Source organism: Eleutherodactylus coqui, chromosome 3, assembly GCF_035609145.1.
Source record: "Eleutherodactylus coqui strain aEleCoq1 chromosome 3, aEleCoq1.hap1, whole genome shotgun sequence".
NCBI classification, from domain to species: Eukaryota; Metazoa; Chordata; class Amphibia; order Anura; family Eleutherodactylidae; genus Eleutherodactylus; species Eleutherodactylus coqui.
Genome location: NC_089839.1, coordinates 135,672,510 through 135,699,894, shown reverse-complemented (window position 1 = coordinate 135,699,894; position 27,385 = coordinate 135,672,510). Strand labels below are relative to the sequence as shown.

At 45.4% G+C, this 27,385-nt stretch overlaps 1 protein-coding gene across 1 annotated transcript; it reads left to right on the top strand.

Moving 5' to 3' along the window:
- Positions 1 to 3,579: 3,579 nt before the first annotated feature.
- On the top strand, positions 3,580 to 26,409 carry DESI2 (desumoylating isopeptidase 2). Its single transcript, XM_066596116.1, has 5 exons — positions 3,580 to 3,973; positions 9,969 to 10,041; positions 11,176 to 11,269; positions 22,093 to 22,234; positions 25,642 to 26,409. The coding sequence occupies exons 1-5, from the start codon at positions 3,935 to 3,937 to the stop codon at positions 25,876 to 25,878; spliced, it is 585 nt and encodes a 194-aa protein (XP_066452213.1). The 5' UTR covers positions 3,580 to 3,934; the 3' UTR covers positions 25,879 to 26,409.
- The last annotated feature ends 976 nt before the right edge of the window (positions 26,410 to 27,385 follow it).

Genomic DNA, 27,385 nt, shown 5'->3' with positions numbered 1-27,385 from the left:
CATCAGCTCACTAAGTTCAATCACTCAACTCTTATGTCATATCAGTTGTTATTAGCTAACCCTTACGGGTGATGTCCTCTCGGGCTGGAGTTGTTCAGTTCTCCTTTTCTATTCTATCAGGCCCAGACCACCATAACAACTTCTCACAGCCCAAACGTGTCTCTGTGGTTTTGACACACAAGCATCTTTGGCTCTTCGCTTTTCCAACACCCTCCATATGTTATCTACACCTTTACACAATCCCTCCTTCCATAGTCCCCAAGATAGTAATAATGCCACCTGTGATACCCCACACAGTAGTACTGTCCCCATTTTTGTGCATCTGTAAAAAATATTGCTCCCAACATCTTCTTGTACGTAATAAAATAAAAAAAAAAGTCCATACTCACCTCCTTTGTTGCTCCCCAGCAGCTGTAATGGGCGCGCTGTTAACTGCTGATTTCAACATTGCGTGATCATGTGACAAAGACACGATCGCTGCAAACATTTACGACCTCACTAAGGTCGTGTTACGTTAGTCCTGGACTGCTGGAACAGTCGGGACTGACGTATTTGCCTGCTAGACAGGTGGCTAGAGGCAGGCAGAGACAGACACAAGAGGTAACGTTCAGAGCGGGGCACTCTGAACCCCTCCGACACAACCCACCTTGCAACAGAGCACCCGTCCTGAAAGAGATGACCCTACTGCTTCCACAAGGACAGGGACAAACAGAAAGTAACAATAAATAAAAGACGAGAACACAGAATGTAAGACAGACTGAAACACAGGAGACAGACTGACAGGAGAACTGGGCAAGCTTACTTGATCAGGAACACTGCCTCAGCTAACAGCTGCAGGGCTAATTAACTTGAACTAGTAAGCACAGGAGATGTTTACTGTAGCTAGTCAGGATGGAACCCGCAGTTATAAAGGTGTGCTGGCTGTAATGTGACAGGTCAGAGTTGACTATAGTGATCATGTGTTTATCATATGATCGTATAACCTGGAAGTAAGGGCGCCCACCCACTGGCGTTTGCGTTTTCCGCGGGGAAAAACGCAGCGTTTTCGCAGCGTTTTCGCGGCTTTTCCGTTAATTTCCATTGACATTAATGGGTGCATTAGGAGAAAAATAAGGACACATATGCAACTGACATGTTCCTATGTTAAAAACGCAAACGCAACGCAAAAAAAACGCCAGTGGACAGGAACACATGTTATCTCTATGCCTGTGCAGGAAAAACGCAAAACGCAAAACGCAGGTAAAAAAACGCCAGTGGGTGGGCGCCCTAAGGCTGCATTCACACGAACGTATATCGGCTCGGTTTTCACGCCGAGCCGATATACGTCGTCCTCATCTGCAGGGGGGGAGGATGGAAGAGCCAGGAGCAGGAACTGAGCTCCCGCCCCCTCTCTGCCTCCTCTCCGCCCCTCTGCACTATTTGCAATGAAAGGAGGCGGGGCTAAGTTCTGCGAGTTAGCCCCACCCCCTTCCCGGCTCTCCCCATTGCAAATAGTGCAGAGGGGCAGAGAGGAGGCAGAGAGGGGGCGGGAGCTCAGTTCCTGCTCCTGGCCCTTCATTCCTCCCCCCCTGCAGATAAGGACGACGTATATCGGCTCGGCGTGAAAACCGAGCCGATATACGTTTGTGGGAATGCAGCCTTAGACAGTGGCGCCCATAACAGCTGCCTCTTCCTAGGGAAGAGTAATGATATCCTAGGGAAGAGTAATGATATCCTAGGGGAGAGTAATGATATCCTAGGGAAGAGTGATGCTATCTTAGGGAAGAGTGATGCTATCTTAGGGAAGAGTAATGATATCCTAGGGAAGAGTGATGCTATCTTAGGGAAGAGAAATGATATCCTAGGGAAGAGTGATGCTATCCTTGGGAAGAGTGATGCTATCCTTGGGAAAAGTAATGCTATCCTATGGAAGAGTAACGATATTTTAGGGAAGAGTGATGATATCCTAGGGAAGAGTGATGATATCCTTGGGAAGAGTGATGCTATCCTTGGGAAAAGTAATGCTATCCTATGGAAGAGTAATGCTATCCTAGGGAAGAGTGATGCTATCCTAGGGAAGAGTAATGATATCCTTGGGAAGAGTGATGCTATCCTAGGGAAGAGTAATGATATCCTTGGGAAGAGTGATGCTATCTTAGGGAAGAGTGATGCTATCCTAGGGAAGTGATGCTATCTTAGGGAAGAGTAATGCTATCGTAGGGAAGAGTGATGCTATCCTAGGGAAGAGTAATGATATTCTAGGGAAGAGTAATGATATCCTTGGGGAGAGTAATGATATCCTTGGGAAGAGTGATGCTATCCTAGGGAAGAGTAATGATATCCTTGGGAAGAGTGATGCTATCCTAGGGAAGAGTAATGATATCCTTGGGAAGAGTGATGCTATCTTAGGGAAGAGTGATGCTATCCTAGGGAAGTGATGCTATCTTAGGGAAGAGTAATGCTATCGTAGGGAAGAGTGATGCTATCCTAGGGAAGAGTAATGATATCCTAGGGGAGAGTAATGATATCCTAGGGAAGAGTGATGCTATCTTAGGGAAGAGTAATGCTATCGTAGGGAAGAGTGATGCTATCCTAGGGAAGAGTAATGATATCCTAGGGAAGAGTAATGATATCCTTGGGAAGAGTGATTCTATCCTAGGGAAGAGTAATGATATCCTTGGGAAGAGTGATGCTATCCTAGGGAAGAGTAATGATATCCTTGGGAAGAGTGATGCTATCTTAGGGAAGAGTGATGCTATCCTAGGGAAGTGATGCTATCTTAGGGAAGAGTAATGCTATCGTAGGGAAGAGTGATGCTATCCTAGGGAAGAATAATGATATTCTAGGGAAGAGTGATGCTATCCTAGGGAAGAATAATGATATCCTAGGGAAGAGTAATGATATCCGTGGGAAGAGTGATGCTATCCTAGGGAAGAATAATGATATTCTAGGGAAGAGTGATGCTATCCTAGGGAAGAATAATGATATCCTAGGGAAGAGTAATGATATCCGTGGGAAGAGTAATGCTATCATAGGGAAGAGTGATGCTATCCTTGGGGAAAGTAATGCTATCCTATGGAAGAGTGATGCTATCTTAGGGAAGAGTGATGCTATCCTAGGGAAGTGATGCTATCTTAGGGAAGAGTAATGCTATCGTAGGGAAGAGTGATGCTATCCTAGGGAAGAATAATGATATTCTAGGGAAGAGTGATGCTATCCTAGGGAAGAGTAATGATATCCGTGGGAAGAGTAATGCTATCATAGCGAAGAGTGATGCTATCCTTGGGGAAAGTAATGCTATCCTATGGAAGAGTGATGCTATCTTAGGAAAGAGTAATGATATCCTTGGGAAGAGTAATGTTATCCTAGTGCCTACCATCAAGAACAAAAAATAAATGAAAAAATAACGCTTTACAGCTACAATGCTCGTATAATATGTGGCCATTTTCATGGTCACATCTCATCTACAACATCCTCCCGCCTGCACCGGCTGTTCTGTCTATCCGCCCCCGCTCATACTAGTGCGAGCAGCCTGCTGGCTCCAGTCCCCGCCCACCTCCTGACGTCATCTCCCCTCCTCGATCATCCCGTCAGCTACAGCAGCTGCTCCCCATAGAAATGTCCCTCCGCGGCTTCCGTCAGTGGTCACCGCAGAGCTAGCAGTAGTGACATTACAGCCGGTGGAGTGGCGGAAGGAGCAGCGGCGGCTCCGCCGGAACTACTTTGGCGTATCATTGTTTAATCCCAGTCATGTTTGTATAACGGGCGCCGGAGTGCGGGCGGGGAGGATGCGGCTTGTACTGTCGCCATATAACCGCCTCCGCCCGGCTTCACTCACTACTCTGTGAAGCGCCCGTTCCCCCCCGCTGTCCGGCCATGGCCCCGCTGTAACCGCCCTAGAAGAGAGAAGCTGCTCCGGCGGCCCGCGGTGCTCCGTCCGGTTACATGAGGAGAGATGGCCAACCAGCCCGTCATCCTCAATGTGTATGATATGGTGAGTATGCCGCACTGCACCCTGGGGCTCCACAGCGCTGTGAACACCTGCCGGCTGCTTGTGGAGCTGCAGCCCCCACTGAGGCCTGGGGACGGCGCTGTCACCTCTGGTAAGTGACTACAAGGATGGCAGGTGTGGTGGCCTGTTGGCATCCGTGAGTCCTTTAGGGTGGCAGCAATCCTGTTCAGCGGGCAGCGTCCCCGCAGGTTATTGGATGGCGGCCGCGCCATTATCTGCTTGGCTCTCGTTAACCCCCTAGTGACCACTCATAGGCCTTTTTACTGGCCTCACTACTGGGCATTATACCTGCACACACATCTTCTAAGGTGGTGGCTTGTCTGACTACTGACGGCCCGGCTTCTGCTCCAACAGCCAGTGGCGGAGACTCCTCAGATCCTGGCAGTTTAACCCTAACATGCCACAATCAATAGCAACTGCAGCATGTAAGCAGAGGACAGGGGAAGGGGAAACTTCTGTCACGGACACCCTGCAGTGCGATCACAAGGTATCAATGGTTTCCCATGGCAGCTGGTAGCCTGACAAAGGCCGCCATGTAAAGGCCCATTTACACACAATGATTATCACTCAAAATTCATTCAAATGATGGCATATGAGTGATAATCATTGCGTGTAAACGCGCCCATCGTTCACCTTTTCGGCTGAACGATGATTGTAAGGTGAGTTTAAAATCCATAGTTCAGCCGGAGAGAAGATAACAGGACCACATGCTGTGTTCTGCTTGGGAGTCGGAGATTACAGCCTGTGCAAGAACAAAGGAGGCCCTTTTACATGCAATTGAAAATAATAAAGTGTCAATAGACATTTAAGGCCCTTTTACACACCTATTATTGCTCAAAATTGGCTTAAGCCATCTTTTAAGCGATAATCGTTGTGTGTAAATGAGCGCCCATCGTGCATTTACCGTGCATCGTCCATCGCTGTGTTCAGGTCCGCATGAAATCCTCATTCCGCAGGACGATAAGATAAGACGGAGCGCACGCTGTGTTCTCCATGGGCAGTGCTGATAACATTCTTTAACAGCCACTGTCCCGCTGGTGAATAGCAATGTATTCAGAGAACAGACCACCCTCTACTCTCTAAATACATACACATGAAGTACTAAAGGGCTTCTTAGCCCATTAGTACCTATTCAAAAAAATCGCTCCGAACTGCCAACTTCTGATGCCTTTTGAGCGATCATCTCTGTGTGTAGATGCACCTTAAGTGTAACACTTCAAAAAGTTATATTTTTGAGTACAATTACCCCTCAATTTTTCCACCTTTATGCATGCATCAGCCTGCTGGACATAAAACACATGGTTGCCCCACCCAAACAATGCAATTAATCCTAGCTCTGTTTAAAGAGACTGTCGCCATGTTTTTTCAGCCCTCACTGAGGGCACCATAAGCTGTGCCAGCCACACTGACAGAAACTCGCATGTTATTAGTAGCACCCAGACATGCAACTATTCCTGCATATTCATGAGCTCCAGCCTAGCCACACCCATCCCGCCCTCCACCAATGATTGCACAGTACTAGGCAGACAACTGTCAGTAAGCGTCCGGAGGGCGGGGTGAGTGAGGCTAGCCTCCATCCTCTATGTATGTGCTGCAGCCCATAAAAGGATTAGTGTGACTGTCACTAGCTGGTGCTGCCACAGAGAGGGGTGCAAAAGATGGTGACTGTCTCTTTAAGCCAATCGTGTAATTGCTTCCCCCCCCCCTCCCAAAAAAACCCCCCAAAAACCTACTTCTTCCCCACCTCTCCCCCTCTCTCCCTTACTATCTCCAAATCCCATCAACCTCTCTACAACACCCCAATACAGTCAGCAGCTCTGCAAGTTTATCCCCTGTATATTTCCTTTGTTTATCCCCTGTAACACAGGCAGAGACCTGCGGGCAGCGCTACTGGTTAGATCCCAAGGAGACTCCCTTTTGTCTAAGGCTTCCTACACCCGGCCAAGCGCGATATCGGGCCGAGTTTTATTCACCAACATGCAACTGCCGGGTGTGGGGGTGGGGGTGGGGGTTAAAAAATAAAAAAATTCTGCCAGGCGATGTCTCCTTACATAAACCCGTCATGTGGGCTTGTAATGTAGAATCCCTGGCAGGTTTAGGAGACCTTGCTGATGAGCCCTGTCAGGGCCGCCTATTGGCTGCAGCAGTCACTGGCGTATACGACCATGTGACCAATGCAACCATTCTAAGCGGGGAAGTGAGTGTGTTTTGTTTAGTTTTTTTTTTTGTTTGCTTTTTTTTTGTTTTTTTTGAATGTGGTTTATCCCCCATTAAAAACCCCTTTAAAGACTTTCTTTAAGCTGAAAGGAGATGTGTGACGTGTCCCCTCCATGCATCAGGGAATAATGTGTGGATACTGCACACACAATAATTGTCGGACAAGTGCCACGACGCACTGATGGGGTAACCAAGTAAATATTTGCAGAGATTACGATTGGTAAAAGGTCCTCCAGGGTGTTTGTCACTGGGTGTGAATACAGTAGATGTGAAGCTGTCATGTTACGTTTTATCTGATGCACAGATTGGCGTGTGCAGGTGAGAAGCCAAGACCTTTGGCTCTCATGGATGTTCATGGTTTTCTCAGATGTGTACTGTCATCTTATCTGAAATGCAAAATGACTTTGCCACCTATGCCACACGCACATGTCACCACCCGTTACCGCAGCGTGGGCAGACAATCCCTTTAGTGCGTTTAGTAGAAGGAAAGGAGAACTGTGAATTCATGGCTTTGGTTGTGTGGCTTGGGCATAGCCGGGACTGACAGCCTCGCGTCTTATATACACCGCGGTGTTCTTGCTACTTGGGTTTCTCTGGTGTTGGGAATCTGATTCATGACGTCTGCTGGAAAGCGACTTGTCCCACAGGAAACTGCTGTATGAAGTGGCTGATAACCCTGTATTAAGATACTTGAAATGTAAATTTCTTTTAGCCACTTGGAATTCTTAAAATGTGCTTGTGGTTTCCACTAGGACACTTACAGGGTCTGCCACTTGTTCAGCAAACTGTAAAACATTCCAGATCTGAAGGGTCTGTGTGTGCGGACCTCTTTATACACAGCACTTCTCCCTGCATCACTATTTTCCATGATGGCTGCAGGGATGGGGTGGCCATGCAATGTGAAATTACATTTACCACATTGCCCTGCTCTGTATTCCTTCCTGTTTGTGCCCCGCTAAGTGCTGCCCTTCTAGCGGTCAGTAATCTGGCTCCAAGGGCTGAAGAGATAAAACCATCCCTGGTCGACTGAGCAAGTCTGACCTGCAGCGCTGGAATGTCTGCAGGTTGTAGCCAATGGCAACCTGACAATAAACACTTCTGAAGCCCCAGGAGAAGGTGATGGTTTATAGAACAACAGACACAAAATCCAAAGAGGAACCACATTGCAAACTGTAACTTTTAGTATTCATTTGTCAGCAAACTTGCTTACCTGAAATATCCCTTTAACCCCTTAGCAGACCACTGATGCGTCTTTGATGGCCTGTAGCACTGGGGGTATGTGTGGACAGGGATTGCGTGGCAATCTCTCTCCATACATCGCGGGCACCAGCTGTTTCTTACAGGCGGCAAAAGCTCTGATAAGCCACATGTTGACCCTTTAAATGCCCCAAACTATGAGATTGCAGGGAGCCGTGCGGGTGTCATGGCAGCCGGGGGCCACCTTGTCAGAATGCCTGTCAAGCCATGCCCTTGGGGTGGCTTGATAGACTGCCTGTCACATCGCAGTATGATGTAATGCTATGGCATTACATCATACTGCAGGAGCGATCAAAGCATTGCAAGTTGTTATTATTTACCCCGCACCGTGAACGTCAGGAAAAAAACAGCCAGAAATGCGTTTTGTTTTTTTTTGTTTTTTTTTTCCCATTTGGTCACCCTGTCTCCAAGAAAGAGTGAAACAAAATTCGTATGTTTTCCAACATGGTACCAACGCAAACTACAGGCCATCCAGCAAAAAATGAGCCCTCGCACAATTATGTCGACTGTAAAATAAAAAAAAGGTATTGCGTCCAGAAGATGGTAGCAGAAAATTAATTTTAAATTTTTTTTTTTATATTTTTGAGAAAAAATACTAGTACAGAAAAAAAACCTGTTTGGTATTGTAGTAATCGTACCGACCCATAAAACTTATCATTTCACTTTTGTTGCTGTTTGTGCGCCGTAGAAGCAAAATGCACTCAAAGATGGCAGAATAATTTTTTTATTTTTTATTCCTAGAATTTTGTTAGTTTTTCAGTACATTACATGGTACATGATCTAGTACCATTGAAAAATACAATTCGTCCTGCAAAAAACAAGCCCTCATCCAGCTACATTGATGGATAAATCAAGGAGTTATAATTTTTTAAAAGGGGTCACTAAGGCGTCAAGTTTCCATTCGTGTGTGTGTGTTGACCATAAAACCACTAATATTGAAAGCACTCCTTTTGTTGGAGGCGTCTAAGGCCGCTCTTGCATATGAACGCAGGACTTTGCTGTGATGTTACTTCTGGCCGCAGCTCCTTGCAGCCAACAGCGTGTTTTAGTGCTCTCCATCATTGTAATGGGTGATGCGGTGCGCTAAACGGACAAAGATAGAGCGGACTCCACTCGAATATCGAGTGCATGTCTTGCAAGGCCCCATTGATTTCATCATGTATGGCGAGTCTGCGTGTAGCCCGGGAGCGGCGGGCATGTATGGCGAGTCCTTGTATGTTGTAGTCTGAAACCCTGAGGTGTTTGGGAATAAACAGGTGCTTTTATACGAAACGATTGAGAGAAAAGAGAAGAAAAATCGCTGGAACCTTTGCATTTGAACGATAACGTTCAGTGTAACCGCGGCCAACAACTGACCGACGAATGGTAATTTGTTCACTTATTGTTCATTTCATTAAAGTATAACCCTCATCGTTGGCTCGTTCACTAATTGTTTAGTTTTAACACTGATCATTCAGCTGTTCTCATTGACAGGTACAGAGAACTGAACACTCAGCGTTTCAACTGACCACCTGAGCAAACGCTGTTCACTCGGATGATCGCTCAAGTGAACAATTTCTCGTTGCATGTAAAAGTACCCATACTCTATAAGTCCGAATCAGAACCAAGCTGCCTGTCCATGGGCATTTGTTCATTGTTACCCGCGGCGATAATCCGGCCGCATGTAACGCAGTAAACACTTTCCATAGCGCCCACATGCCGTGATTCTCCGTGGTGAGCCTATCTGTCAGAATTGAGTGAACCCACACCCCCCCCCCCCCCCCTCCTTCCCCGCGGCGGAATATCGCTGGCGATATTCCACAACGGCCGTGGACAGGAGGCCTTATAGGACAGCGCTGCGCTGGCTTCTCCCTGCCCTCATCCTCTGGACCAGCGGTGTCAAAATCCTCAACATTATGGTTGCCTTCAAAGGGGCGTTTGTAATTGTGAGGGCTCATTTACATGCATAAATAAGGACAGCTTAAACCCCATTGATTTGCATTGGGGTGTTAAGACATGCGGTTTTCATGTATGTATTTTCTGGTCATACTCATGGCCACATAGTACTATTTGACGATTATTTATTTATTTTTTTTGAGTTTTTGGCCTGTAATAGAGAAGGATCTAGTAACTGCGTCAATATTCTGTGTCCAATGTTTGTTGTATTTCTCTTGCCTGTATGACCGTAGCATGTTCTGCACACATTGTCAGTACTTGCATCAGTCGGTATCGCCTATGGGACTCCGTTGAAACTCCCCATCTCAAAAACATTTACACATGGGCCCCTTCCCACCCCACTTGGGAGCATGGGAGGAACCCAATATATATCCAGGGAGAACATACAAACTCCATGCAGATGTTGCCCTTGGTTGAATTCGAAGACAGAACGCCAGTGCTTTTACATCAATGCTTGTGTGCCCATACAAGGATGTGGTTACAGGCATCGCCTCACCTGAGGGGCTGAACAAATGGCTTGTTCTGTGTTTCTATAGCTTGATAAGGTTCCGTCTTTCATCTTTTTTAGTATTGGATCAACGAGTACACCTCCTCCCTGGGGATTGGCGTCTTTCACTCGGGTATTCAGGTCTACGGTAGAGGTACGTCCTCTTCTATTACATTATTCTAAATGTACTGCAATTGTTATAAATCTGTGTTTGTGGGGCTTATAGCGCCTTTAGTGCTCCAAGCGCTGCTGAAGACAGAGGTTTAAATGTCTAACATGACTAAATATAGAAATGAGTGCAATAACCACCGGCTAACTGACAGAGGGCGCTTCCCATAAGAGCTTACGAAATAAAGGGGAAAGGGCCGGTAGCTGCTTGTATAACTGGTGGAAGCAGGAATATTGCTGGTTGTAAACGTTACTGAAGTGTATCTGAAGGCCCCGTGTCCCTGGGCACGCACTCTTTCCCAGTGCAGAATCCCGCCGCAGATTCCACCCGGCCCGCAGCCACGATGCCAAAAATTACATCTTGCTCACCTGTCTGGTCACAGTGCTGGTCTCCTCCATTGCGGCCAGATCTTCTTGCTTCTGCACGGCAGATGCATCCGGGACGCTGGCAGTGTGACGACCGCATGTGACGTGCCGCCTTTTTAGTTCTTTTTTTTTTTTTTTAAACTCCTGCTGATCCGCGGCACATCCGTAGCTGTGTCGCGGACCGGACAGCTTCAATGGAAGCCATCCGTGTGGGGAATACCTCAGAAAATGGAGCGTGCTGCTGGTGTTTTCCCATGTGTGCGATCCGCATGCCAGGGGAAAATGGCATCCGCAGGTATTTAACTACCTGTAGGTGCCCAATGATTTCCTATGGGCACGTGAGATCTGCGCAGATTTTTAAAATTCATTTTCTCCGTGGACAGGAGGCCTTAGGCTTTGGCACATTTTAATGGTGGAGGAGAGATGTGGCGTCTTGTATAGAGGTTGCTGAATGCACAAAGTTTTGTCTAATCCTGGAACAGCCCAACCTTTTAGGACACTAGTCTCTTGTGGTAGTCACTGACTGTATGTTCATACACTCTCTCAGCCAGGGTGGGGAATAAAGGTTCTGTAACAGTCTGTGTCCCCATATATAGCAAGTCCATTTGGAATTAGTATTTCTAGAGCCAGAGCGTAGTACACCCAAGAGTGTATTAATATACGGTTATAGGTTTTGTATGAATCCTTATTATTTTATCCTCCTTCTCAATATGCTCCTATAAACCATAAAATGTCTTGCTTTTTGTCCATGCAGAATTTGCTTATGGCGGTCACCCATATCCATTCTCTGGTGTGTTTGAAATCTCCCCCGGGGATTCTACAGAACTTGGAGACACATTCAAGTTTAAGTAAGTAGACCTGGTTTTTGTTTGCTGGGATTGGGTGTAGAATAAACTTGTGCTACCGTGAGTTCTCAAGCCTGCCGAATAGGTGTGTATGCCTGCAAGACTCATGCACTGCGGCGTCCGTTTTGAATCCTATAAAAATGAATGGGATGAACCAAATACATAAACAGCGTATTTACATGGGCCGATCAGGGAGACAAACATTCATGCCCAGTCATTCAGAAGATGGGGAATTAACTGATTGCTGGGACCCCACTGATCCCCAGAACTAAGGGTCTCATGTTTCCCTGCTCAGCCGCTGCTCCACAAATTTCAAGGGTACTGTTGACTATGACAAAGCTGAAGTGCTCAGCTATCTGTCGCACTTGTGTTGATATGGAAGGAGTGGTGGCCAAGCCTGCACACTGCGGCTGCATTCACTTACCAAGGTAGTGGATAAGGGATAATTTTATCTTGGCAGAATACCAGTGTAATGATATAGCAGGCGCGTGCTACAATAATTAGTTGCAGTTATAAAATTCCTAGATCCGCACTCTATGGGCAGAATCTCCAGTGTAATCTGAGATGCAGCTCCACACGGAGTCTCTGCAGTGCGAGTTGGGGGACAGTTCTGATACTGATGGGGACACATGCATGTGAGTTGGGCAGTTCTGGTAGCGATAGGGAAGCATCCGGTGCGAGTTGGGGGGACATCTCTGGTACCTATGGGGACACATGTGGTGTGAGGAGACTGTGCACTCTCTGCAAAATCAAAAGCATAATAACAGTATTACGGGAAGAGGTACCAAGATAAACCACTCATAAATGGTACATCAATTTAAACAGGTATACACAAGAATATACGTTCTCTAACACCTTAGTGACCTCCATGAAAACCCATGCGGTTTTGGGCTAGTCTTCCATGTTTATACGGTGGCCTAATCTAAGGCCTGCACAGGAATCCCATGCCAAGTAGAGCCGGGTCCCAGATGTCGGATGAAAGAAGTAATTCTACACTAACAGCTGAGAAATCTCTGTTCCCCACCACTTAACCACTTACATCCCACGATCACGTAATGTAAGCCGGTGATGGGAAGGGAGCTCCTCCTGTTGTCCATCAGCACTCCGCAATGTGATCATGGGGTACCGATAGATTGCCATGGCAGGCGGGGGCCTCTTCTTTTTATTTTTTTTTTTATTGAACAAGAAACACAACATACAGTATATACTTAAGTAACTTTGCATCGGGGGCCTCTTAAGGCCTCTGGATCTGCCAGGCATGCCGGTCCATCGGATGCTGATTACTGATCAGTGAAAATTACACCACACTGATATATATATATAAGTGGTACAATTACATCTTTAAGCCTCTTGAAGAGACAAAGAATCCTGTTTTAAAAGAAAAAACTAAACCCTTTTTCTTTTTATAAACTATCATGAATGCCTGGAGCAATTTCAACCCAACTTGGTACATATATAACTCATCCCATGGCAACAAATTTGGTGGGGATAACACAGCCCCACTACCCCTGGGGTGGAGAGGGCAGAATGCCAGAATTGCACTTGAGCAGAAGGTTTTTATTCTAGTCTTGTGTAACACAGACTACCTCCTCATCATACACTAATCTATTACACAGACCTCCTGCTCCTCACATAATATCTTACAAACCACCTCCTCCTCTGCTCCAACTACCACACAGCTTCCCACCAGCCCTAAGCCACTATGTACCACACAGAAATGAACCCAGCACCCACTCTTATGAAAGCTGTCCAAAAGGAAATCTGTGTTGCCCATAGCAACCAATCACAGCTCAGCTTTCATTTTACCTCAGCAGTATAACAAGTGAAAGATGAGCTGTGATTGGCTGCTATTGGCAACAAAAATTACAGGGGAAGTGGGTGAGTTTTTGATGTTTAATTACGCCAGTATTACACAGACCTCCTGCTCCTTGGATAATAAAAATAATAATTATCTTGTCGCCCCAGGTATTTATTTATCCAAATATTGTAAAACTTGCACCTAAATATCAGGACTCCTGTCTACAGCAAAGTATAAAAGCCCGACTTGGTCTGAGCATGTGGGAGGAGAGCCGCAGCACCCCGGACTAACGCTTCTAGCATCTCAAAGGAAACGCCGGACTGCATCCAAACACAAACGAGATGTCACACACAACAGGGTTATTTGCTTGAGGCTGAGGGCCATGTAGGGCACCTGCATGCAATTAGTTGGCTTTTATAGGACTCGACTGCAGGTTTTCTTCTCTAGACTGTTTCATCTTATATGATGTCATTGGCGTGAAAACCAAGCCGATATACGGTCGTCTAAATAAGCCCTCAGGCAGCTTTTACACGAGCAACAATATCACACGTGGGTCATTCCGTGTCAGTTCAACCAACGCTCCCGGTCGACCATCTCAGATTTCAATGAAACTTTGCACAAAGATAGACCCTGACCCTAAACTAAGATAGCCAGAATATTAGGCTTCAAAGTGCTTTGGTTCACGAGCTACAGGTCTTAATCTAGGGGGTTGTCATGTGATTACAGCGCGCAACCTGAAAAAAGTGGCGATTTCAATCCATTGCCAAGCCAGTTCCAATGACTCTAGAGCAATGAAACTTCACACACTAGGAGAACGTTTGGTGCTGAATCCAGCTAAGCTACTCAGACTGCCACTCTTATCATTCTGCCACCATTGCATGTCAAAGTAGTTGAAAAATTCTATCGCGCAAAATAAAACTCATATTTTAAGCAGTAATAACTCATAATCAATGCAATCCAACTCAGCTATGAATTTATCAATGTGTACGCCATAGAAATGTTTCTCATTATTCACATTATGGACCCAAAAGGATGCATAGCTCTTAAGATACAATGAGTCAAAAATGGCAAAAAACACTTTTTTGCTAATTTTTCCCTTTTTTCAAAGGCGAAAATCGGAATGTACTCCATTTTTATTTATTTTTTCATTTTTGTTCTATTTGGAAGATAATTTTTTGCTCTACAAGATTCGATGTTTTTCATTTTGTTCCCAGACCTTCTAGATGGGAAAATATCAATGCCTGTGAAGGTCCTATGCACTCGCGGAGGTCAAATAATAAAATAAGTGTAAGTTTTGCATGGATGTATAATTAGTTTAGAAATCATGAGGGTAAATTATTTTTGGAATGAGACCACTTTTTGTGCTCAAGAAACTTATGTGATCAAAAATTGCATGGCGAGTTCAGGTGAGCCACAAGCTTTGGGCTAAGATGGTCAGAATATCATTGAGTGTTGCATAATGATTGTGGTATATTACAGTGATCACTGGGCTTATTTAGCACTCTATCCATATTGGAGAATAATAATAATAATAATAATCTTGTATAGCGCCAACATATTCCGCAGCGCTTACATAGACAGGGGGATACAGAAAGACAAAAGTACAAACATTACAGACCCACGGTTACATAGTAATCAATTGATGGAAACAATAGGGGGGGGCGGGTCCTGCTCCAACGAGCTTACATACTAGAAGTAATGAGGTGATACAGAAGGTAAAGGGGCTGGAGATGTGCACGGTATGGCGAGGTGGAGATGTGCACTGTATGGCGAGGTGGAAAGTGAGGGGTGATATACACAGACAATGGTCAGACATTTAGCCGTGTGACGGCAGAAACAGTATGACTGCAGGAGCGGTTTATGATGGCTAGCAGGGATTGCAGTCAGTAGGTCAGGGAGCATGTTATCAGGCGGAGTACAGAGGGGTTTGTTTAGGGAATTTGGTATGCCTCCCTGAAGAGGTGTGTTTTTTAGAGCACGCCTGAAGTTCTGCGAGTCCTGGATTGCTCAGGTAGCCTTTGGTAGTGCGTTCCAGAGGACCGGTGCTGCTCTGGAGAAGTCTTGGAGGCGGGAATGAGAAGTTCGAATTAAAGAGGCACTCAGTCTGGTTTCATTAGCAGAGCGGAGAGCCCGGGCTGGTTGATGGATTGAGATGAGGGAGGCGATATAGGGGGGCGCTGCACTGTGGAGGGCTTTGTGGATGAAGGTGGCGAGTTTAAATTGAATTCTGTATTTAACGGGCAGCCAGTGCAGTGACCGGCACAGGGCCGAGGCGTCCGAGTAGCGGCTGGACAGGAAGATGAGCCTGGCTGCCGCATTCAGGATGGATTGGAGAGGGTAGAGTCTGGTGCAGGGGTGGCCGATCAGCAACGAGTTGCAATAATCGAGCCGGGAGTGGATGAGGGCAACAGTAAGCGTTTTTAGCGTGTCCACAGTGAGAAAAGAGCGGATTCTTGCGATGTTCTTGAGGTGCAGCTGACATTTTCGGGCCAGAGATTGGATGTAGGGGGTAAAAGAGAGATCAGAATCAAATATGACTCCAAGGCAGCGGGCATGTTGTCTAGGAGTTATGGTGGCGCCACACACTGAGATGGAGATGTCAGGAGGAGGTCTGTTAGTGGAGGGTGGAAATACCAGCAGGTCAGTTTTAGAGAGGTTTAGTTTTAGGTAGAGAGAGGACATGGTGTTAGACACAGCGGACAGACAGTGATGTTTTGGAGTAAAGGTGCAGAGATGTCACGGGAAGAGGTGTATAGCTGGGTGTCATCAGCGTACAGGTGGTATTGGAGGCCAAATCTCCTGATGGTTTGTCCAATAGGGGCTGTGTAGATAGAGAAAAGAAGGGGGCCGAGGACAGAGCCCTGGGGGACCCCAACAGCAAGGGGAAGAGGAGGGGAGGTAGAGCCAGCAAAGGAGACACTGAAAGAGCGGTCAGATAGGTAGGAAGAGAACCAGAAGAGGGCAGTATCCTTTAGGCCAATGGAGCGTAGCATACTGAGGAGGAGTTTGTGATCAACAGTGTCAAATGCTGCGGAGAGGTCGAGGAGGATCAGTCGGGAGTAATCGCCCCTCGATTTGGCTGTCAGTAGGTCATTGGATACCCTTGTAAGGGCAGTTTCTGTCGAGTGTTGAGGTCGAAAGCCAGACTGTAGGGGGTCTAGGAGAGAGTGCTCTGATAGGTAGCTTACAAGGCGGGAGTAAACCAGGCGTTCTAGTAGTTTGGAGATGAAGGGGAGGTTTGAGATGGGTCGGTAGTTGGCAGCATCAGTCGCGTCCAGAGTCGGCTTCTTTAGCAGTGGGGATATGATGGCGTGTTTGAAAGAAGAGGGAAAGATGCCAGAGGTCAGAGAGAGAGGTTGAATATAGTGGTGAGATGGGAGATGACCACTGGGGAGAAGGAACGGAGGAGGTGTGAAGGGAGGGGGTCGCTAGCGCAGGTGGTGGGGCGAACAGAGAAGAGCAATTTGGAGACTTCTTCCTCTGTTGTTGGTCTGAGTACAGACAGTGAGCAGGAGCTAGATGCAGTGCTGACAAGACTAGGGTCAGGGCTAGTCTGGGGTTGGGAAGTTATTTCCTGACGGATGTCATCAATTTTCTTTTTGAAGTAAGCAGCCAGCTCTTCGGCACTGAGATCCGTCACCGGGGGCTGTGGTTTAGGGCTGAGAAGGGAGTGAAAAGTATCAAAGAGACGTTTAGGGTTGTGGGATAGTGAGGAGACTAGAGAGGTGAAATAGACTTGTTTGGCATGGTGGAGGGCAAGGTTGTAGGTTCTGGGCAAGGTTGAGGAAGTCTGCGGACGTTTGCGATTTCCTCCACAGCCGTTCAGCACTTCTAGAGCACCGCCGGATGAAGCGCGTTTGAGGCGTGAGCCAGGGTTGCCGTGGTCTACATCGGATGGCTCAGGTCCTGGGGGGCGCCGCTTCATCCAGGGCATGTTTGAGAGCGGTGTTGTAGTGAGCGGCAGCCAGGTTGGGGCAGGCGAGGAGAGAGATGGTGGACAGAGAGGACTGTAGGGATTCAGCAAAGTTCTGGGTGTGAATGGCCTTAAGGTTCCTGTAGGTACTGTAGGTAGGTGGGTCTGGAGAGATGTTAGGGAGCGTGACAGAGAAAGAGAGGAGGTTATGATCCGAGAGCGGGAGAGGGGAGTTAGTGAAGTTGGCAGCAGAGCAGAGCCGGAGGAAGACCAGATCCAGAGTATTGCCATCCCTGTGAGGGGAAGAGGCTGTTATTTGAGAGAGACCAAGGGAGGAGGTGAGTGAAAGAAGCTGAGAGGCAGATGGGGAGTTGGGGTCATTAGTGGGGATGTTAAAATCACCTAAGATGAGGGTTGGAATTTCACAGGATAGGAAGTGGGGGAGCCTGGCAGCAAAGTGGTCCAAAAACAGGCGAGCAGCACCTGGGGGGCAATAGAGAACTATATATGGATACTAAGATTATTATCTAAGGCTAGCATTTGTGTAATAAATAACGGTATTTATTACACAAATGCTAGCCTTAGATAATCTTAGTATCCAATATGGATAGAGTGCTAAATAAGCCCAGTGATCACTGTAATATACCACAATCATTATGCAACACTCAATGATATTCTGACCATCTTAGGCCAAAGCTTGTGGCTCACCTGAACTCGCCATGCAATTTTTGATCACATATAAGTTTTTTGAGCACAAAAAGCTGTCTCATTCCAAAAATAATTTACCTTCTCATGATTTCTAAACTAATTATTAGAGATGAGCGAACGTACTCGGTAAGGGCGATTTCGCAATCGAGCACCACGATTTTCGAGTACTTCACTACTCGGGTGAAAAGTACTTGGGTGAGCGGGGGGTTGCAGAGGGGAGTGGGGGGGAGGGGGAGAGAGGGCTCCCCCGCTGCTACCCCCCGCTCTGCCGCGCCCCCCCTGCCCCCCCCCCCCCCCCCCCCCCCCGGCACACCCGAGTACTTTTCACCCGAGTAGTGAGGTACTCGAAAATCGCGGTGCTCGATTGCGAAATCGCCCTTACCGAGTACGTTCGCTCATCTCTACTAATTATACATCCATGCAAAACTTACACTTATTTTATTATTTGACCTCCGTGAGTGCATAGGACCTTCACAGGCATTGATATTTTCCCATCTAGAAGGTCTGGGAACAAAATGAAAAACATCGAATCTTGTAGAGCAAAAAATTCTCTTTCAAATAGAACAAAAATGAAAAAAAAATAAAAATGGAGTACATTCCGATTTTCGCCTTTGAAAAAGGGAAAAATTAGCAAAAAAGTGTTGGTTTTTTTTGCCATTTTTGACTCATTGTATCTTAAGAGCTATGCATCCTTTTGGGTCCATAATGTGAATAATGAGAACCATTTCTATGGAGTACACATTGATAAATTCATAGCTGAGTTGGATTGCATTGATTATGAGTTATTACTGCTTAAAATATGAGTTTTATTTTGCGCGATAGAATTTTTCAGCTACTTTGACATGCAATGGTGGCAGAATGATAAGAAGAGTGGCAGTCTGAGTAGCTTAGCTGGATTCATCACCAAAAGTTCTCCTAGTGTGTGAAGTTTCATTGCTCTAGAGTCATTGGAACTGGCTTGGCAATGGATTGAAATCGCCACTTTTTTCAGGTTGTGCGCTGTAATCACAAGACAACCCCCTAGATTAAGACCTGTAGCTCGTGAACCAAAGCACTTTGAAGCCTAATATTCTGGCTATCTTAGTTTAGGGCCAGGTTCTATCTTTGTGCAAAGTTTCATTGAAATCTGAGATGGTCGACCGGGAGCGTTGATTGAACTGACACGGAATGACCCACATGAAGCATGTGGTTTCCAATGGGTTCCTTCGCACTCGCAATGTTTTCTATGATATGTTGTGAGTGGAAAAGAATTGCGGCATGGTCTTTATTTGAGCTATTTGCGTGTTTTTGTTTTTTTTAAATTTTTTTTAAAGCCCATGTTTCCCTATGGAGCCTCCTTGTTTATCGCATTGCATTTCACGAACTAGCGATTCTTGTGCAATGCGATATGTTTCCCTACCCCTAAAATAAGCCATAGCTGCATTTTCTGAGAAAAGGCATACTTGGCAGGCTCAGTCTGGGTCCTCCTGCTTCTGTCCGGAGCTCCGCAGTGCGTCCTGCAGTCCTCATGCTCCCACAGAAGATCACTTCCTGGTTGTAGGATTCAAAAATCCCGCCTCCGGGAAGCGATGCTCTGATTGGCTGGGTAGCGCTGGATGAACCAATCAGTGTTTGATGAACCAATGCGATGGCTGTGCTTGGTTCACTCAGCTCTGCATTGATTGGCTGAGGAGATTTTGAAAATAGTCATGTTGTGCAGGTGGGATTTATGAATTAGCCAATCAATGGCGCAGCTCAGCCAATTCATAAATCCCACCACCTCAACGTGACTCGTTCTTTAAACTCTGTTCAGCCAATCACGTTGAGGTGTGGGATTTATGAATTGGCTGAGCTGCGCCATTGATTGGCTAATTCATAAATCCCACCTGCACAACGTGATTGGCTGAGCAGAATTTGAATAAAATTGTGCGAGCTTGTCGCTGGCAGCGAAGCGATGCACAATTTTTCCCAAGAAAAACGCATCACCAACGCTACAAAATCGCAGAAACACGGCTGTGGTAAGACCCCCCCCCCCCCCCCCACGCGCACACGCACACACACACCAACCTGCACAGTCCCACAGAGAACAGTGCAGGACTTTAAAAAAAAAAAGAAGCAGGAAGACCATTGGCTTGCCAGAAGCCGGCCGATGGTCCCTGTAGCAGGGAGAGCTGGTGATCGGCTGTCAGAGCATAGCTGGGCACCAAGCTCTTACAGTAGAGAACGGAGAAAACCTCCAAGCTCTGCTGTTTAACGCTTTACATGCCGTGGTCTGTGCGACCGCAGCATGTAAAGGGCTGTGATCAGGGCAACCTGATGGGTCTCTGTGGCACCCGGAGGCTTTTGGATATAGTCTCTGGGTCTGCCACTTTAGGCTATGACTCTCAGATTCTGTCTACACTGCTGTGCCTTAGCATAGCAGAGTATTAGAAGAATTAAAAAGAAAAAAAGTATTATGCAAGTCTAAAGTAGAAAAAAAATAGTAAAAAAAAAAATAAACGCCAAAACTAAAAAATGTAAAGAAAAATTACACGTGGTATCCCCGCGTTCATAATGACCCAAAGAAGGAAGTTAATGTTATTTAACCCCTAAATATCCCCTAAATTATTTATACTGCTCAGAGAATGCAGTGAAAAAAAAAACATGCCAGAATTACAGATTTTGTTAATCTTGCCACTAGAAAAAATGGAATAAAAAGCGATCAAAATTTTACATGTTCCCAAAAATGTAATAAATGAAGACTGGAGTTCATCCCGCACAAAACAAGGCCTTCTAGAGCTCTGACAATGGAAAAAATAAATTATACGGCTCTTGGAATGTGGCGCCACAAAAGCAGACCTTTAAGAAAAAGAAATGTTTTAAATGTACGAAAATGGCAAAAAAAATGTTATCATTTATTCTGCACGCCGAACGCCGTAAAAATGAAATCCAAAAAACAAATGGCAGGATTTCTCCCCTCCCCCCAATTTCCCTACATTTTTTGTTTTTACAAAAATATATATATATACCCAAAAATGATGCCATCAAAAAGTACAACTTGTCCCGCAAAAAACAAGCCCTCATATGGCTGGGTCAATGGAATATGAAAAAGTTATGGCTCTTGGAACTCGATTGGAAAATTAGTTGAAATTAAATGATTAGACCATTTAAAAAACCTGCCCTGGTGGGCACGACAAGGTGGTAGGAAACCCGCCACTCAAGGGGTTAAAAGTAAAAGTGGTAAGGGGCAGTGTGTGAGTTCAGGCTTGGGGTACTGTCACAAGGAGCAGACTTTTGTGAAAGAGCTTGAGGGTCTGACTTGTTTGCATCCATTGATACTAAGAATCTCCCTCCTCCCCTCCAAAGCCCTGTTCTCAGTAAAGGAGCAGCACGGCTGTGTGTTCTCCATATAGATAGTTGAGCGTGTTTATCATGATAACCACCTCTGCCTGTTTATGAGGGGGTGCCCAATAGAAACAGGAATGTTACGTTGGGGAAGGTTCCTTTCGACTGCACTGATTTTATTTTTATTTCAACCAGTTCAGTTATTTTGTCTACTTTGTGATGGCCGTTTCTTACAAACACACCGCTGTGAAATTTTGTTTGCTTTTCTACTGCTCAAAAACATGGAAGATTCTGTTTGCCCACACAGCGCTGAGTGTTTTAAGGAATTTCTGACCCCCAAAAAACCTAGCATGGACCCCATTTCCCTCGCATCACCCTCCATATTCACCCAATCTCACTCAGTGCAACTTTTTCCAGTCCACCATCACAAAACAGGAGAAAACTGCAACTTTTTGAAAAGAAAAAAAATTGCTGGAGCTGAATGTAACCTTCCCAACAACATCCGCTGGCGTACCGCCTCAGAAGGTCCGCAGACCTTCACCTAATGACAGAAGCCTGTAGTAGTAACACCTGCCCCCCAGAAGACTATTTGTTTCTTTGGGCACCTCCTTGTACATTATTTTGAGATACAGAAGTCGGTGAGACCCCTCTGCTTGGGATCCCCTAAATGCCTGGACTGTCTTGGGAATGAATGTGCAGTTTAGCTCAGCATTGCTTAGAGTGGTTGTACCATGATCTGATTATCCCCATCCACAGAATAGGAAGCAACTTAGGATCAGTGGGGGTCCCAGTGGTCAGACCCCCCCCCCCCAACCAGAGACCAGGGGACCTGACAGTCCTCACATGAATGGAGCATCAGCACAGATGTGTGACCTCTGCTCCATTCATGCGGGGAGTATTGGGATCTGTGAGGGTCCCAGTGGTTGGACCCTCACTGATCAGTTATACTCCATCCTGTGGACAGGGGATAACTTTAGATATTGTTTCAGCAACTTTACCTATTCTGACTGCTTGCAGTTCCTTGAAGACTTTGTGACTCGACCCTATTACCAAATTGATTCTTAAAGTTGGGAGAACTTATTGACTTCTAACGGTTTCTTTTAGGGAAGCGATCGCTTTGGGAAGCACAGATTTCACTGAGAATGACATAGAAAAAATTGTTGAAGAACTTGGGAAGGAATTCAAAGGAAATGCCTACCATCTCATGCACAAAAACTGCAACCACTTCTCATCTGCTTTATCTGAGGTAAATCAGTGTTTCTTTCTTAAATAATCATTGCGGGGAGAACTACAGGGTATTCGCGTCTGAGAATCTCACAGCTTATCATTAGGACCTCTGGGATTCCTAAAAACCGAATTAGAGTTCTCTGTGATATGGTTGCACCGTGTGTATGGGCGGCCTGGATCTTGGGAATGGTTTGTCAGGGTTGGCATTTACATCAACAACTCTTCACATTGATAGGACCTAAAGATTCAAAGATGAGGAGTTCTGCACCCCCTCGGGCTGAAGGCCTTCCTGCAACTGAAAAATCTGTTCCATACGTTTTGGATGGGATTCGTACTGTAGTAGAGGAAGGGTAATAGTGGTTTTAACAAGTTGGACAGATTTCTGCAACAAACCCCAAACTAATGGTGCAACCTGGGCACATCCTGCTATGGCCAAACAGTATGCTGAAGGGCTCCTCTACCATGTACCAACCCAACATGTGCCAAAAGGGGACACTCCGGACAAGCTTTTGGGCAGGTTACATGTACATAACGTCCTTTCCTAAACTATCAGTATAGTCAGTGGGCTATGTATACCTCCAAAGGGAGGCCTCTGTTATATGCCGCTGTATAGCATATGCCCAATGTCTTTCCCAACATATACCTCTGCGTGAAACTTGGCCTAACCTATAAGCGATTATGTCCATATTCTATAGAAAGTCAAATGATTGTGTAGCCAAAACTGAAGATGCAAGGAAAGCTTTATTAACAAACATTTATTGGAGTAAAAGGTACAATAAACTGGGCACACTTTTGTCTGCTGTAAAGCCAGAAGATGAAATCTACACTTGCTGCGAGCAGACAGGGATTTGTGCTGCTCTTTGAGTCATTTTCTGGCTTTAAACGAAGTTTGTCGATCCACTGTAGGCCATGTTACTCCTACTAAACCCTCAAAACCAAAAGAAAAGGAGTATAATGCTATATATATTTATTACACCATATAAAAACTACACATACACAAAGGAACAAAGAGGATTACAGGAAGAAACGTGCACTAGTTGAAGGTCTTGAATATTCATCCAACTTGTAATAAAATTACGTAACTATACAATTCTAAATTTGTCAATGGCTGCATGTGATCCGCTGTCTGTGCAATACATTGCAAGTGGGCAGCATTTCCATACACAGAGCAGGGAATTAAAGGGGGGGGGGGGGGGAAATCCACACTGCGCATGTCCATGAGTGTCATTCGCATGTGTCACAGGGTCCTACGCGCTCTCTCCCGGCAGAGTGTATGGACTGTAATGTGTACAGCGCTGCAGGAGAACACTTGCAGCATCGTACACATATGGCCATGTGAACGAGCCCCAATCCTGATGTGCATTTTGCGTTCTTCACATGGGGCAATTGCATTTACTATCTATATGGGATCCTATTTTAACATCTCATGCAGTAACATGAAACACACGGCAGGATTACAGGTATGTCTTCATGACTTTCTGCTAGTGCTTGATTTTTCTGTGATCCTCTTTGGTTTTGTCCGTTTTTTTTTTGTTTGTTTTTTTTTCTATATATTATAACTTTCTACTTTTTCCTCTTAGATGCTTCACAATAGCCATCAAAGCTATCTATTGATGCATTTAGGTGAGGACCATATAGATATATCATGTGCTTAGCCGAATTACAAAGTCCTGCACCATTCTATAAAACCTGCTCACTTTCCAGGGGTGATTAGCTCGATCAAAATCACAAATATGGAGTGCCTCAAAATTAGTCGCCTTGGATTTTTTTTTTTTTTTCTTGTGCCCCAAACGAGCACAAACAGAATAACTTTTTCACAGATGATGATCTACTATTTGCTGGAAATTAAATCCTACAACTTTTTCTGACTGTATTGACAATGCACAGTCACAATTAGAAGACTGACAAATAGACTGCTACCACTCTCGCCCCACAAGATTCCTGTTTTCAGACACGCTGTTTTGGTGGCGGATTCCTCTGGCTAGCAATTGATCACCTGTCAGAATTCAAAGTAACAAGTCTATCGTATTCTTAACAACCAAACCTGCTTTTATCAGTTAAACTTTACTGACTTCTGGGGCAACTTTTTAATTCATGTGAACAAAGCCATAAGAGACTACTGACCCAACTTAAAGGGGGTTTCCTATTACCTAAAATTACTCCACAGCCTCTCTATCCTTCCTGGTTGCCACTGACCAATACATGTGACTGCAGCAGCCAATCATTGACCACCAGTGATCTTCTGTAGACAGTGATTGGCTGCAGCAGTTACATGGCCTGGCCAGCGGCAACCAGGCAGGACAGAGGGGATTGGAGCAATTTTAAGTAATGGGGAAAACCCCTTTTTAAAACTTTTTAATAAAACAGTTATCAAATATGTCAATATAAAAGCAAATTTTATGACATTCTAAAAAGTGGTATTAACCAAATATGTATGTGGAGGAGCATGGAAGTCTTGACCAGATGGAAGAAAGTCGGCACAATGGCCGTATAGAAAAATATATCCCACTCCTTCCCGCCTTGGAAACCACCAGCATAAGGCCAGGCTTACACAAGTATGGTAAAACAGAGTTTTACTGCAGTATTGCCACGTACAGCAGCGTTATTTTACCGCTCTGTCACTTAAGGCCCTTTTACACAGGTTTTTGAATAATTGTCCCGTGTAAAAGCATGCAGAAATTGACACTCTTGTCCATACGACACTCTGTTCAGGGTAACGGGTAGCCATTCATTACTGAACGGACGCTGCTTACAGTGACCTGCAGAGGGGCGGGGAAGAGCGAGGAGAGAAATCTCCAGCCGCCCTGCTGGTTGCGCTGTCAGCAAGCCAGTGATACACGCTCCCGTGTAGCAGCATGGGAGCGAGTATACACGGGGACGAGTGTCGGGCATCGTTTGCCCAACACTCGTTATGTGTAAAAGGGCCTTTAGTGACATTGCTTATGTATAGCATCTTGTACGCACCAATAAAGAACAAAAGGGCCTTCTTACACAATACACAGTAAAATAAAACCTGCTGTGTTTTGTTTTGGGGTATTTTGTTAAAAAAATAAATAAATAAATAAAAGGTGCAAGTGTGATTGGATCAATGAAAATCAATGTACTTTGATTAACTTCATTCACCATATATTATGTACGTGTAATATGCAAAGAAATTCCGCTTGTGTTAGCCAGCCCTAAGGTAGTTTATGTATTAGATGATGTTACATAGTACATAACAAAGGTTCCGTCCCAGATTTCAAACTGTTGGAATGTGGGCCATCTGGGATTCTTTCTGGTTTACCAGCATTTTGGACAGCAAGAGTAGGCCAGAGTAGTGCTGGCTCATACCAAAAATGATTAATTTCTGGAAATGTCAGCCTCTTTATAGGAGTCAAAGTTCAACCTAAGTATTGTTAACCACATTTTTTGTATTTCTTTTTGCAGATCCTTTGTGGTAAGGAGATTCCCCGTTGGGTGAACCGGTTGGCATACTTTAGTTCTTGTGTACCTTTTTTACAAAGCTGTCTACCTAAGGAATGGTTGACGCCTGCTGCCCTCCAATCCAGTGTCAGCCAGGAGCTGCAGGAAGAACTGGAAGAAGCGGAGGACGCAGCCGCCTCCGCCACCGCCTCAACCTCCGCCTCCCTAATGCCCCGGCCGGGCCGACACACCAAGCTATAGGGGAATACTCACGGAGAACTGACAAGCATTGTTTTCTTAACCTTTTTTGCAAATAAAAGTATTTAGATTGGTCTCCAGCAACTGACACCGCTGCTGTTCAGTGGACAATTTTTCCACATTAGGACTTGTGAAGTCACGTTTCTTTTGACATATTTCTGCTCAGGATCAGGTTTGTATTCAGAAGCGTCCACAGGCCAGGACATGTGATACATCTACCGTGTTCCTATATATCTACCCAGTTATACAGTTTGTGTGTTTTTACTACTTTTTTTTTTTTTTTCATTTATATTTTCAGTATTTAATGCGGGTTTTCCACTCACCCACTTTTTAATGTTTTTGCCTGCCACTGACAATGAAGAACTATTACATGTATGGAGTTACTGACAGAATGGAAAGGTGTCTTACCTCAGCTGTGCAATCCAGTAGCATCTGTATGCAGCACATACCCATCAGGATTTGCCACCTATTTTTCATACAAATGTTAAACTATGTTCTACGTGAATATTTGTGGGTAAAGTGGAACTGGTCATGGGACTGGCTGAATCACTAGTGGCATTTCAGTGGTTTCAATTCCTCCTAGCCACTGACCATGTATGTCTTGATAAGTTTGCTATTTATGGCACCAGATCTTCTAACTGACTTATGAAACTTATGTTAATGTTGAAACCAAATATACGTGTGGGAGGCCGTTGACCTAAAGGGAACCTGTCACCAATTTTAAGCCTAGTAAACCAATACCAGCACTAGAATCGAGTTGTTTCCGTCTCCCATACTGTTTTTACAGAGGTTGATAAAAGCATTCCTGTATAAAGAAGTTTAATATTTCCTGCGCCGTATGTAGATGGAGAGCGGCCTGGTGGGTGGGCTGAGCTGTATCATTTTCACTCGCCTCATTTTTCAGCAGTCCGCCTCCTAGGACCTGAATGGCGGAGTAGGCGTCAGTAGGCAGCTCTAAAGTCTTGGGCTCCCCTTCATTTACGCAAGGTGCAGAAAATATTCAAACCTCTTTACTACAGGTATGCTTTAATCAACCTCCATGAAAAAAAAATGTGTTGGAAACACTAAAACTACACTATTCTAGGCTAAGAACTGGGGCCGCATTCCTCTTTAAGATCCACCGGCTTCTTGTAAATCTGACAATTTGTAGCGTAATCTATAAGCATTGAATTATGGATGGAGCTGCTGTAATGATTAGGTGGAGGTGTTGATTCCAATGAGGTTATCAACTGGTGCCTCTTAGGTAGCTGCTTGGTTGCAAACGTTTACAGCAAACCTCCAGTTTAAACTGGTTTTCCAACTACTATGAAATAAAGAATACCCTGCCAATCCCCTTCTCCTCCCGTGCTGACACCTACTGGCATCCAGTGATGACATGTTTAAACCTAACTGCTTCAACCAATCACTGGATGCAACGGTGACTTAACACTGCGGTGCCAGGGATTCATTACAGAAGCCGAGTGTCGTGATGACATCATTGGAGTCAGATGAACAGACTGGTGGGGCAGCG